This window comes from Phragmites australis, chromosome 9 (genome assembly GCF_958298935.1).
Source record: "Phragmites australis chromosome 9, lpPhrAust1.1, whole genome shotgun sequence".
Lineage (NCBI taxonomy): Eukaryota > Viridiplantae > Streptophyta > Magnoliopsida > Poales > Poaceae > Phragmites > Phragmites australis.
In genome coordinates, this window is record NC_084929.1 from 29180640 (window position 1) to 29194958 (window position 14319).

General features: G+C 40.8%; 1 protein-coding gene across 1 annotated transcript; it reads right to left on the reverse strand.

The window, feature by feature from the left end:
* Nucleotides 1-5163: 5163 nt before the first annotated feature.
* Nucleotides 5164-13782, reverse strand: LOC133928122 (probable serine/threonine-protein kinase PBL25). Its single transcript, XM_062374388.1, has 6 exons — nucleotides 13740-13782; nucleotides 13397-13666; nucleotides 13121-13296; nucleotides 12833-13022; nucleotides 12351-12742; nucleotides 5164-5514 (listed from the first exon to the last, which is right to left on the reverse strand). The coding sequence occupies exons 1-6, from the start codon at nucleotides 13780-13782 to the stop codon at nucleotides 5164-5166; spliced, it is 1422 nt and encodes a 473-aa protein (XP_062230372.1).
* Between the last annotated feature and the right edge of the window lie 537 nt (nucleotides 13783-14319).

Consider the following 14319-nt stretch of genomic DNA (forward strand, 5'->3'; position numbering starts at 1 on the left):
CTGGGTTCCGCGACTAGATCAGAACCCATGTAACAGTGCATACACTACCCCTGAAGTAATAAGGGTCACTCCTTATCGTCTTAATATAGTCTATGTCGTTTATGTTTAAGATTTTAGGTCTATAATAGATCGTGGGTCATTAATAAGCTCTGTAAGTCCCAAGTGTGGCCAACTGGGCAGCATCAAGGTCGGCAGCGCAGGAGAGCGGTGGCGAGCGCAAGACGATGCACGTCGGCGGCTCTCGGGATGGCGTGGTGGATTGAGGGAGGCCGGTGACGGTTTTGCGGCCGTGTAGAAAATGAAGGCGGGCCAAGGCAAGGAGCTTGGCGGTGACGGCTCGGAGTAGAGCAACGCGGAGGATGCACGAGCGCGGCACGCATGGTCGAGCACCCTGGAGGAGCTACGGGATGGAGCAGCACGTGGGTCAGCGGAGCGACGCGCACGGCGGCTAGGTGGCTCAGTGATGGCGCGATGCGACGATAGCTACTGGTGGTGCGAAGAGGAGAGGCAGAGGAGCTACTGTTCTGTGTTGTATGCATGTATGCATGTATGTGTATGTATGCTGTGGAGGTGGCTTGAAGGTGAAGGAAGAGTGGAGGAGAAGCAAAATGGCTTTTGCCATATGGCGAGATATTAGAGGGAGAGGAGAAGGGAGAGTTTGCTGATGTGGTGAAAAGATCAACGGATTGCCGGTGTGAACGGAGCCGGTGTAGATGAACAGAGTGAGAGAGCAGTGAGATGAGAGAGAGTGAGAGAGGAGAAAGATCTTGGGAGAGAGAGCATTTGAATTTGTAAACTGGATTTGTAACAATTCAAATTGAATGATTTGCATTGTAAATGCATTTGAATTGATTCCTTTTGAAATAATTGAATTGAATCGATTGAGTGGTAATTCAAATTGGATTTGAATTGAAAATCTTCATGACTTTGGAATGAGTATTTGAATATGAGATTCGAACTTGAACTTTGATTTGTAATGAAAAGAATGAAATTTGCGAAGCAATTGAACTGGAAGATTTGGATTGTAACTCGAATGATTTGAATTGCATTCGAATATGAAATCAATGAAGATTTGATTGAATCTAGATTTGAAATTTTGAGATTAAATTCAAATAGGAGTATTTGAATTTAGATGTAAATTTGGATTTGACATTAATCCAAATAAGAGTATTTGAATTTAGGATTTGAATTCAAGATTGATTCAGAAACAATATTTGAAGTTGGATCAGAATTGAGTTTGGCATTAATTCAAATAATGGTATGTGAATTTGGAAAATTATTTGAGCTGGAAGCTTCGGGATTTGAGAGAGGTTTGAATTCAAAAGAATTGAATTTAATTTGGATTTCAGCTGAATTGAATCTAAGAAATAGATTTAAAATTTAGAGACCTTCAGTTCCAATCTTCACTCAAAGAACTATAAAAGCAATTAAACCAAAATGCAAATGACTTAATTTATTGCAACGATTAATTTAGAAAATTAACTTAGTGATCTTTGGAATACTTAGCCAAAATAATATATTTGAATATATATATACGAGTATATATACATCAAATATATATTTCCTTGATTTTATATTTTTTAAATAATTAGATTTTTTTTAATTTGGAGTGAATTTTTGCTATATTTCTATATGCTAAAACTCAGGATGTTACAATTATGTTGTGAAAGATATAATGCAGAATCAATTCATCATTGTCAAGCATATAAATACTGAGTTAATGCTTGCGGTGCCTCTCACTAAGGGCTTACCACCCTATATTTTTTCATGATCATGTTATCGACATCGGGTTATAGGAAACATATGATTCCGGATAAGAGGACCATAAAGCAAACTAACTCCCATTAAATATAACAAATTTTCATTTCGAGATAGAGTGATATACTATAGGTATTTGGGTTCCAATGGTATTTAATCAGTCGTTGTAACACTTTACCTTGATGTATTGTTTCATTGAGAGTGGGCTTATGATGATTAGCCTCACGATCAAGGGGGATAATATTGGAATTGATCGACTCTATCCTGACGTGTGCCAAACGAACATTACCGAGACAGAGGGGGAGCCCAACCCCACACTCGCGCTTTGATTGGAAGCGCGACCAATAGATTGGTTGCGGTCCCATCTCGCCCTGCACTATATATATAAGGGAGGTTTCCTATGAGACTTAACGAACTTGGAACAACCCTAAAAACTAACGCCATCATCAGAGCGCAAGAGTGAGGTGAAGACCGTCGCTGCCATCGCCACCACCATCTCCTTTGCCTGCACCCTAGTTTTGTGCCCACACATCTTCATTGGCATCGCGTCGTCCACGACTACATCGTCATTGTGCACCTATGACGTGCCTCTACTTCGAGCCGCCACCAAGCACCCATTGGCATCCCCAAACGCCGATTAGTCTCACCCTTCCGCAAAATGATGTGTGTTTGACCTTAAGCCTAGAATTAGTAAGATCTAATAAAGGACACACGGGTTATCTCTTCCGTCCATCCCTCCCTACCTGATATGTATTCATCTATTGATTCTCTTATCTACCATGTGATTTTTTTTCATTTATCCCTTTGGCACAAATCTCAACGCAAATGAATGATCCTGGTAGCTCATGCGTCCACAAGGGCTAGTGGAATTTTCACTTCCGTCTAGTTGGTTGAGACTTGAGGCAAACATGTCCAGAACCTGAACTTAGGTTCACTAAACATCGTTGGGACTTTGGATAGCAATGACAGTGGATTGTGATTGCCACATGGGTAGCATGCGTGCCTGATCTATGATATGTTGCATGGTATAATGAGTTATAAAATGTTATGTGTCAGTGTCACATGGTGAATGAGGTCTAGCTTCTAAAATTTTCATGGATGCATCCTATAATCCCATTTGAATCCATGTTCCAAACACAAAAAACGAAAATTCTAAACAAACCCTTATTTTATACCAACATTGAAAGGCCACAATATGCCACCAAATAAATTTCAATATTCCATCGATGTCTCGCTGACATGTGGCTACAATGAGCGGCATATTGTGGATTAGCCAGTTATTTCGCGTGTCTTGCCCCAAAGATTAATAATAGGTTAGTAAGCATCACAACAAGTGAATGATCGCAACAAATTACTAGCAGTTTTGAAGATAAAATCTCAAGTAATCAATTGAAAGTCAATGTTTTTTGTGAATGTTGTTTTGACATACATTTTCTTTATGAATGGGTTAGCTCTGAACTTTCAGGCAACACAAATATATGAATTTACAACATTGAATCATGTTTTTGTTGTATTTGTACAATCAAGAACAACATTCGCAACAAAATAAATAAACATGGTTGATTCAACATTTCAGAAGACTTATGGTAGCAGAATATAACTCTATCTTACATTAATAAAGAAGAACCATGCAACAATGAACAATGTAAGTCAAAAAAAGGGTGACATGTGTTGTGATTCGACGATAGTTGCAACCAATTCTGGCCAGGGTTCAAAAAACCGTCGGTAACCGCTCAAAAATCGCGGTTACCGACCTTCCCGGTCCGGTCCGATTTCAAAAACCGCTCGGTAACCGAAATTTGAATTCAAAAAATTCGAAAAAATAAAAAAATTTAAAAAAAAATCAAAAAAAATCTTAAAAAAAACTAGACACAATTCTAAGAACTTCTGTGAAAAACATTTTCAAAAATAATGTCGTTTGCATCATATTCTATAGGGAGAAAGTTTGAAAAAAATGAAAAAAATTGAAGCGTGCGGCTCAATTATTAACTCACGTTAAGGAAAAGTGTAACATGCAAACACATATTTTTCTTGTATAAAACGTATTTTAAGAGAACCTTTAAAATTGATTTCACTTTATTTAGAGTTTTATTAAATTCTCTATGATTTTTACAAAGTTCACAAGCATAAAGTGAATATGTTAAGAAAAATCACTGTAATTAATTTTTTCATGTCTACTATTATTTTTTCTACGTAAATCATAATATAAATAAGCTAATGAAAGTGGTTTCACTAATTTTTAAGGTGTGATGGGTCAGTTATGAATTAATCTAGTCGCAACACATTTACACAATCATGCATGTTACAATAACTAATTCATGAGTTCATATATTTTTAAAAGATATAGGATCATGTAAGAAGACTAACAAAATTAGTTTCATGATTTTTGGATTAGCAAAGAGTAAACTATGCATTTACCTTGGTTTAACAAATAAAATTTCTCACAGAAAATTTTGAACTTTTTTATGAGTATAAATACTTTTATCATGTAGATCATGTTACAAGGAATCCAACAAAATTTGTTTCACTTGATTTGAAGCTCGGATGAATTAGTTATTGATTTTACAAGATTGAACCCTTTTTTAGATTTTTTGTTGAACTGCGCTGAAATTCGATAAAACCGCTCGATAAATCGAGAAAACCGAGCGGTTACCGAGCCAAACCGCTCGGTAACCGACCGAATCGAAAATGCGAGAAAATCGCTCGGTAACCGACCCAAACCGCTCGGTAACCGACCCAAACCGCTCGGTTACCGAGAGGGCAAAAACATGATTTTTTTCGCAAAAATTTAAAATTTGCCGAATGAATTTTCTCCGAATTTTTTTGAATTTTTGACCGGTAATCACGGTTACCGCGGTTTTTCGGTTACCGCCGGAGGTCGGTAACCGACCTCCGGTCGGTAACGCGAACCTTGATTCTGGCAACTATGAAATAGAAGTAGAAGAACAAGAACCAGAACAAAGTAGATAAAGATGTAGTCTACACTCCAGAGCCTGTCCAAAATAAATGAAATGAACAAAGTAGATAAATGTGTACCATTCATTGTGGATTTCATATGTATGAAATGAACTGTACGAAAATATGAGTAGATTGAGAAATGTGTATCCATTCATTTCAATTGTATGAATGAACCATACGAAAAACCTACAGATTAAATTGTGAAATGTATACCCATTCATCAGTGTGTATGATTCATAAGCTCACATTTTAAATGTCTCATTATCACAACAAATACATTTCTCACTTATGACCACCCCAATTTACATTGCTCAGCAACCCCAAAATCAGTCCATATAGAGCTCCTTACACATCAAGCACACCAATTCGTTTCATCTTCGTGGCCTTCCGAACTAAAGCCTAAAGAACATCAAATTTGTTTTTCCCTTGACAATTGTACACATGCCCTTATTGTTGGTCCTCAGTTTCCTCCTCCTCCTCCTCCTCTTCGTTACCTTCATCATCCGAAGAAGAAGAAGAAGAAGATGATGAATAGTCAGAATGATCTGATCTTTTGTCTTGTTTTGGTGCCGGGTTGGCATGTGGAGCAGCACTTGGCGGTGGATCTAGTGCCATTGTTGTAAGGAAGCCCAGCGTCATGACAACATCGGCCATCAGTGGTCGCACGGAGTCCTCTTCCTGCAAGCACATCGCAGCCATGGCAACCACCTGGTTCAGTGCCTTGGCTGGGTACTCCTTTTTGATGAGTGGATCAACCAACTCATGATATCTCTTCTGGTCTTTGAACATTGGCATGGCCTGCAGATGTGTAATGCAGATGGAAATGCAGCTTAGCAAAGTAACGTTGAAGGTTATGTTAATTTCAAATGGAACATACTAATGGAAGAAGTACATCAACAAATTCAGAAGTCCATACTCAGAACATGTTTAAGTTTTTTGGGGGAAAAGAGCTAAAATGCTTAGGTGTAGCAAAAATTACCCTATTATGTCATGATTGTGATCTTGATTATTAATGACAACATAGTCATTGGGACTAACATACTTGTCAAGAATACATGTTAGTAGGTCTCATGGATGCAATACATAAAGAAATTACCGAAGTTGGGATAAAATTTGATTGAATTAGAGAAGTCCTAGGAAAAATGACTACACCGAAAGGTCCAGTGTTATCGGAGTTATACACGCCGGAGATTTTCCAAAAAGATGAAAAATGAGTTGAAATCAGATTGTACTCACCGGAAGGTCCGATGCTCAGGAGATTGCATACACTGGAGTTTTTTTCACTCAAAGGAGGAAATAAATAACTTCACCGGATAGTCTGGTGATCTATGTGTTTTACACATCGGAGCATTTGTTCGAGACAAGGTTGCAACTGTTGAAGATTGAAGATCAATACACTGGAAGGTCTAGTGATTAGATGATAGTGCACACCGGAGTATTTTCCAAAGAGTTGCAAAAAGATGAAAATCAACACACCGGAAGGTCTAATGATCAAAAATTCTACACACCAGATAGTTAAATAGTGTAGAAGATGACTCGGTCAGGCTCAAGTCTACACACCAAAAAGTCTGATGATGGAATTGAAGACAAACGCCGGAATATCTAGTGTTAAGAAAAAGTTTGAGTGGAGTTCCAACAGCTAATATCCACTGATGTACACCGGATGGTTCGGTGATTGTACTACTGTTATCACTGGACCATCCGGTGTTTATAGTAAAGTTGAGTCATTGGAGCAACAACTAGTTGGCTGGTTTAAAGCTATAAATACTCACTCACTCGATCATTTGAAGGTGCTGGAGTCCAAAGAACCTCATACACATCTAAGACATCCAAACCATCAAAGTGCTTAAAGTGTTTATCCAAGGTGATGAAGCACAAGATTAGAGAGTGATTAGTGCTTATAGGCCTGGAGAGAAGTGTTGCTAGGTGCTGCAACCTAGAGAGTGGATTTTAAGGAGTGATCCAACAGTGTACCGAGAAGTACGTCGGCGCCTTATAGTTTTGATGACTCGTCAATAACTTATTGATCCTCTAACTTAGTGTGAAGCAGCGGCAAGAAGATTATGCAGGGACGCGGATGCCCCTGTCTTTGTGACTAAAGCTCAGAAGTGAAGACAACACACAAGTGACCGAAAGAGAGGTTAGTGGTGAGACCTCGTCTTGGTGGCTTGGTGGCTCATCGTGCTTGACACCTTACCTTGGTGACTTGGTATCTCAAGACCCGTGGACAGAAGAGACTTAGCGACCAGGGCATATCCTTTGTGGAGATCCAACATGGACTAGACGTGGCTTGTGTGCCACTGATAGCACGGGATAAAAATCACTTGTGCCGAGTTTGCTCTCTCTACCTTATTTATATTTTCGCATTTACATACTTATAATTTACCTACCTAGATTAGGTTGTAAACCTTTTGAACGGTAGAGTAGACATATCAGATAAACCTAAAATATATTTATATAGAAATTGAGATAGGTTTATCTTGTGAAGTTCTTGGAGCCATTAGTTTCTAAGTGTCCTAGTTCACTCCGCCTCTTAGGACGTCATTGTTCCTCACAATTAGTATCAGAGCATCATGCTCTTGATAGGCTTAACATCCTAGAGTTTCGACATCTGAAGTTGGAATGGATACCCATAGCACTTCACATTTCGATGGCACTAATTTCTCCCGATGAAAAATTCTAATAATATGTTATTTGCGAGCTAAAGGTTTAGATGTTTGGAGAGTCATCGAAGAAAGAATGAGACCATGTGTCACCAACAAGAAGAGACAATTAGATATATTGGCAAAGAGTATCATTTTATCATTTTTATGTATTGATGCATTTAATCATGTTTATTATCTCACCAATGCACATGTTATTTAAACTAGTCTGATTGAAATACAAGAATGCACAATGGATGTGTGCAATGAGAAATATCATGTGTTAGTCATTAGGCTTAATGGCATCAAACAACTTTCTCATGAAAATGCTAATGATATGTACTCGCGTTTGAATATTCTTGTTAATAAGATCAATGTGCTAGGTTTGATGCAAATTAAAGTTACTTATGTGGTGAGAAGAATACTTCAAGCTCTTCTTCTGAAATACAAGCTAATTGTCTCCATCATCTACGACAACCACGATATGAGCAAGATGACTCTAAGACAAGTTCTCGGCAAGATCACCACTCATGAGATGACCATGAACATGGGGGTTGAAATTTCTACCTTATCCGACGTCAATAACATTACCCTCACAAGCAAGTAAGCATCATGCTCACACATGAAGGCAATGATGATGAGATAAGAGCAATAGTTAAGTTCAAATGAAGATTATGATGATGATGAAGAAGAGAGTGATGAAGAAGATGAGAAAAACACCTGAAGTGATGAAGAGATTGATTCCAAGATAGCCAAGCTCTCCTCATAAGTGGAGAAGAACATTAAGAGTATCAATGCCAAGATTGATCACCCAATCTACTTAAAATACTTGGTCAAAACAATTGATCATATCAAAGAAGAGAAGAAAACTAAGAACAAGAGGGAGATAAGAAGAAGAAGCAAAACATTTGTAAGCATAGAAAAATAGATGAGCGAAGATGAAGATTCGAACTCAAGCGATGAGAGCCTCACTATCCACTCCTTTAAGAGAAGCTCTTCCTTAAGGTCATCATCATGTAAGTCGTCATCTCACAAGTGCTTTATAGCCAAAGGTATGAAAAATGATGTAAGTGATGATAAATTCGATGAGGATTCTCCCTCCCATGAAGAAGTTCTTGATTTTATCAATGAGCAATAAAGGACATTAAAGAAATAATCTAAAGAACTTAAGAAATTCAATGCTCTCAATGACATTCGTGCTGCCTTTGTTTTCAATTACAAACAATTATTGTGAAAATTTGAATTGCTAAATAAGGAGCATGAAAAGCTTAAGGAAAAATTTGAGTGCACTGAATATCAATCTAACGTCTTTTTAAAGTAATCTACCTCTTTCTTTAATTTCAATCCTAAGGTAGATGATTTCACTTCTTATGATGATTTGATTGATTTATCTAGCTCACCTCATTATAATAAGACATGTGTTGAGAAAGTTGTTGTAGAGCCATCTAATAAACTCATTGCACATAGAATGATGAGCCCAATAAAGAAGTGAAGAAGCTCAAGGAAGATTTGGCAAGATTAAAGAGTAAAGGACATGCCCAACTTCCTCAAGATAACCGTGATAGTATGGTGAATAAGCTTGCGGAGAGGTCCACTGTGACATGCTTCAAATGCCATGAAGAAAGCCGCAAGTCCTTCCAATGCAAGCAAGTCAAGAATGAGACCAAGAAGAATAAGATGATAAAAAAACCACTTCAACAAGACCTCCAACATCTACATTAAACCTAACTACAAGAAAAAGATCAAGAACAACCACTACAAACTCAAGAAAAAGGATAATGGCAAAGTGGTTGCACACATGGTTGGGAGAAAGAACCGAGTGTGGAACCAACCTATTTAGGTACCTAAGGAAGTCATCACCAACATAAATGGGTCTTAATCGGTTTGGGTTTCAAAGAAGACCTGAAGTCCACGCGGTTCGGGGATTTAAAGACTTGGCTCACAAGATGAAGTGAAGATTCAAGAAAAGAAGCTAAATGTACAAGATTGGACATATTGATGAAGATCATGATCATCATATACCTAAATCTCTATGAGAGGTGAAAGATAGTAAATGCAGAATCCTTTCAATTTATACGTTTGTCTTGTCTAGGATTGCATACTCTCAATTTAATTTATCACAATACCTAGTATAGATTTATCATATGGTAGGTTGATTGTGTTGCTCTATAACCCGTGGACAACGTACATGATTTATCAGTTGTAGGTTTCTTACATGACACTAGTTCTTTAATTGGTATCCTTTGTGTGCCATGAACCAATCTATAGGATATCCTCCTCATTGTTATCAATAATAAGTGCATATCTCTCACAAGTATTCGAAACTTCTATGCACATATTTAGGAGAGTATATCCTATGGGCTGTGATTTCGAGACTAACATGTGTTTTAAGTAATTTTTTTAGTCTCATAGAGTGATCAACAAGTCCTCAGATGTATGTAATGCTTAAAGGCTTCAATTGGTATTATTATCAATTCATTTCTATATTTAAGCTATCTCTATGCATGATATGTATTAAACTTCTTACCTCTACTTATTATCTAGTTATGCATGTATTGCTACTGTTCTACAAGTGGTATTTACAAGTAGATCTTATTATATGTATGCATATATATAGGGGAGTTTAGATTATATCATGTGAGTTTTATGAATTATGATCTTGCTTGTCTTTTTCAATTAATAGCAATGCCTTCTATCCTTACAATTGGTCTATCTTTTCAATTGATATCAATTCCTTATAATTCTTTATAAGTGGTATTATTCATATGGATCATGTTTTATGAAGCTCTCTCCTAATTGCTCTAATATTTTTCCTTAAATTCAACATGCGTTTGTAGTCTTTTTAAGATTGTTGACAAAGGGAAATAATTTTGAGACCAAAGTAAAATGCAAGCAAGCAAAATGTAAGACCTATCTCGGGTAGATTGTTGACAAAGGGAGATGCATCTTGGGTTGACAAAGGTAAAGAAACTCTTGTATGGGTCGACCAAGAGAGATAGTGACAATGAAGAAAAATGAAGAACTATCTACATGATAGCCACAACAAAAAGGGAGACATAATAGCACAAAGGGAGATATAATATTGGTAAAAATATGGTTGTCCTTACAATTGGTATCATAATTTATTCTTATCATACATCCAAGCAAAGAGATATGATCTTGTGAACTTTTGAAATCATGTATTTTCTTAATTGGTATTATTTACCTCTTGCTTTGGTTTTGTTGTTATCAATCGCCAAAAATAGAGATATTGTATCGAAAATGATCCTATTAGGTTATGATTGTGATTTTGATGATTAATGATAATATAGTCATTAGGACTAACATGTTTGTCAATAATATGTGTTAGTAGTTCTCTTGGATGCAATATATAAAGAAGCCATCGAATCCGGGATAAAAATTGATTGAATTGGAGAAATCTCAGTAAAAATGACTACAACGGAAGGTCCGGTGTTACCGGAGTTATACACACCAGAGCATTTTTCAAAAAGATAGAAAACTGAGTTGAAATTAGATTGTACTCACCATAACGTCTGGTGCTCAGGAGATTGCACACACCAGAGTATTTTCACTCAAAGGAGGAAATAAATGACTTCACCAGATAGTTTGGTGATCTGTGTGCTTTACACACCGAAGAATTTGTTATAGAGAAGATTGCAACTATCGAAGACTGGAGATCAATACACTAGAAGGTCAAGTGATTAGATGACAGTGCACACTGGAGTATTTTCTAGGGACTTTGCAAAGAGATGGAAATCAACATACCGGAAGGTCCGATGATTAGAAGATCTACACATCGGATAGTTGAACAGTGTAGAAGATGACTCGATGAGGCTCAAGTCTAAACACCAGAAAGTCTGATGATGAAATTGAAGGCAAATGCCAGAATATCCGGTGTTAAGAAGAAGTTTGAGTGGAGTTTTAACGGCTAGTATCCACTGATATACACAACGGATGGTCTAGTGATGCACCACTATTGTCACCAGACCATCCGATGCTCACAGTAAAGTCGAGACGTTGGAGCAACGGCTAATTAACGGGTTTGAGGCTATAAATACCCACCCACTTAGTCATTTGAAGCTGCTAGAGTCCAAAGAACATCATACACATTTGAGAAGATATTCAAGCCATCAAAGTGTTTAAAGTGTTCATCCAAGATGATTAAACACAAGATTAGAGTGTGATTAGTGCTTATAGGTTAGAGAGAAGTGTTGCTAGGTGCTGCAACTTAGAGAGTGGACCAAGGAGTAATCCAATCATGTACCGAGAGGTACACCGACGTCTTGTAGTCTTGGTGACTCGTCGGTAACTTGTTGACCCTCCGACTTGGTGTGGAGTGACGGCAAAAAGATTTTACGAGGACGTGGATATCCTTGCCTTTGTGACTAAAGCTCTGAAGTGAAGACGACACACAAGTGACCGGAAAAAAGATTAGTAATGAGATCTTACCTTGATGATTTTGTGGCTAATCGTGCTTAAGGCCTTTTCTTGATGACTTTGTATCTCAAGAGCTATGACCGGAAGAAATTTGGTGACCGGTAGCATAACCTTTGTGAAGCTGCAACTAGGGGTAACTTATGTACCACCGATATCACGGAATAAAAATATTTTGTGCTGAGTTTACTCTTCATACTTTATTTACGGTTCTAGATTTACATACTTGTAATTTACCTTTCTAAGTAGATTATAAATCTTTTGAACGGTAGAGTAGACATACTAGATGAACCTAAAACACATTTAGATAGAAATTGAGATAGATTTATCTTATAAAATTTTAAAAGCTATTACTTTTTAAATAACCTGATTTACCTCCTCTGAAAACATCACCGTTTCTCCTAATAGGTTAGGAAAAAGACAACGTTATGTGAATAAAAAAAAGGAATGTTGAATAATATTAAAGAAGTGAACTTCAGAGAGTCAGAGTTTTAGTTACTGCTATTGCATCATCACAAAATTACCAAACCAACAGAAGTGCACAACTCACTCACTTACCCAGGTGACCACATTCTGGTCGTCCACAGGCTTGCTGGTGTCGACGGCCCTCCTCCCGGAGATGAGCTGCACCAGCACCACCCCAAAGCTGTACACGTCGGACTTCATGGTGGCCTGCCCGCCACGGTCGTACTCCGGCGCGCAGCACCCGAAGGAGCCCATCATGGGCGACGACACCGGCGTGTTGCCGCCCGCCTGCCCGAGCTGCGCGAGCCCGAAATCGGAGAGTTTGGGCGTGAAGCTCTCGTCGAGCAGGATGTTGGAGGCCTTGAAGTCCCCGTACACCACCGGCGGGTTCGCCTTCTCGTGCAGGTACTCCAGCCCCTGCGCCGCGCCGTACGCCACCTTCATCCTCGTGCACCAGTCCATCGGCTTCTTATCCGCCGGCAAATCTGCCGCGCACCGACGAACGATGGTCGGCGTAAGTAGTCCATCTAAGAACAATCAACCACCGTGCAGAGTGAGGCGCGCAGTGCACGTACCGAACAGGTGGTCTTCCAACGTGCCAGCGGGCACTGACTCGTACACCAGCAGCCGTTGGTCGCCGTCGGCGCAGTAGCCGATGATGTCGACGAGGTTCTCGTGGTGGAGCTGGCTGAGCATGGAGACCCCGGTCAGGAACTCCTTGTTGCCCTGGAAGCCGTGCTTGTCCAGCTGCTTGATGGCCACAGTCTGGTGCAATGCAGAGCCAAGCAATGCTTGATCCGTTCAGAGGCCAATGCGTTTGTGCAAATTCACATACACGCATGGACCTTTGGCGATTTACGTACCTGGCCGTTCTTCTCTAGCCGGCCCTTGTAGACCCTGAAGAAGCCGCCTTCTCCAACGAGGTTGTACGGCGTGAAGTGGTCGGTGGCCGCCGCGAGCTCGCGGAACGCGAACGCCTGCGCCGTGATGGCGAAACGCAGCGACGCGTCCTCAGCGGAAGGCTGGGGCGCATGGCTCGCTGCGTTGAGGAATCAAATCCGTTCGTCATTAGCCAAGAAACGAAAGGAAGGACGGTTCAACGTTGCGAAATCAAGAAATGGAAGCAGAGGCTCTCTCACCACCACCGGGCCGTTTCGCGTCGTTGGCCTGCTTCGACGGCGTCACGGTCGCGGCAGCTGCCGCGGGCGCCGGGGTGTACGGCGCAGGTGCCTTCACCGACCCGGGCGGGGTCATCTTGGACACCGGGGCCGCCGCCTCGGAGAGGCCCGTGTCGGTTTGCGCATTCTTCCTCTTTCCGCCGCCGAAGCATGGAAAGCAGCTCATCCTCCCGTTTCCTCGGTGCCTCCCCTTGTCTGCAACCTCTTGGGCGCGGGCCGGCCGGACGACGACTCGATGAGGCCAAGAACGCGAGGCACGCACACGCGCAGACCGAGTCGCCGGCCGCCGTCACCGCGCGCCGACCATGCTGCGGCCTCTCAGCACCGATGCGGCGCGTCGACTTCATGAAACGCCATCGCCCGCCCGCCCCGGCTCGCTGCGTATCAAGTGAACCCGACCGGTGCAGACGAGTACTGTGACGTGCGGCAGTGGTTGCTCAGTCGATCGAACAGGGGAGGAGACGACGGAGCGAAAGTGGCAATAGCAATGCTGACAGGGGAAGGGGGAAAGGAAGGCCTTGGAGATCGAGGGATCCAAGGCCTTCCCGGAGAGGGGGAGATCGGGGGAGGAGGCCGATGGAGGGGAGGTGGGTGGAGGGGGAAGCTAAGTTTGGCAGGTTGGTGGAGCGGACGGAGGGCGGCTCCAAAATGAGGGGGCACGGGATCCGGGAACATGCGGACCACGCATGTATTTGAAGCAAACCGGGAACTGCGGCAGCGCAGCGCAGCGCTTCGTTCCTGCCGGTTGCCGATGCTCCGTTGCATTTTTGTTTCAGCAATTCAGCCGGAACGCCCCGCTGTGTGCTGGCTGGCTGGCTCTACACCAAAACCAAATCGACACTAGAATTTACGTTCAAAAAATAATCGGCACTTAAACTCACTCC

Bases quoted from the DNA above. Each gene is read 5' to 3' on its own strand.
- LOC133928122 (XM_062374388.1), bottom strand. From the start codon at position 13,782: ATGAAGTCGACGCGCCGCATCGGTGCTGAGAGGCCGCAGCATG. The intron at 13,667-13,739 runs GTCGGCGCGCGG...GGCCTCATCGAG, and splicing joins TGCTGAGAGGCCGCAGCATG to TCGTCGTCCGGCCGGCCCGC. The intron at 13,297-13,396 runs GTGAGAGAGCCT...TCCTCAACGCAG, and splicing joins CGCGAAACGGCCCGGTGGTG to CGAGCCATGCGCCCCAGCCT.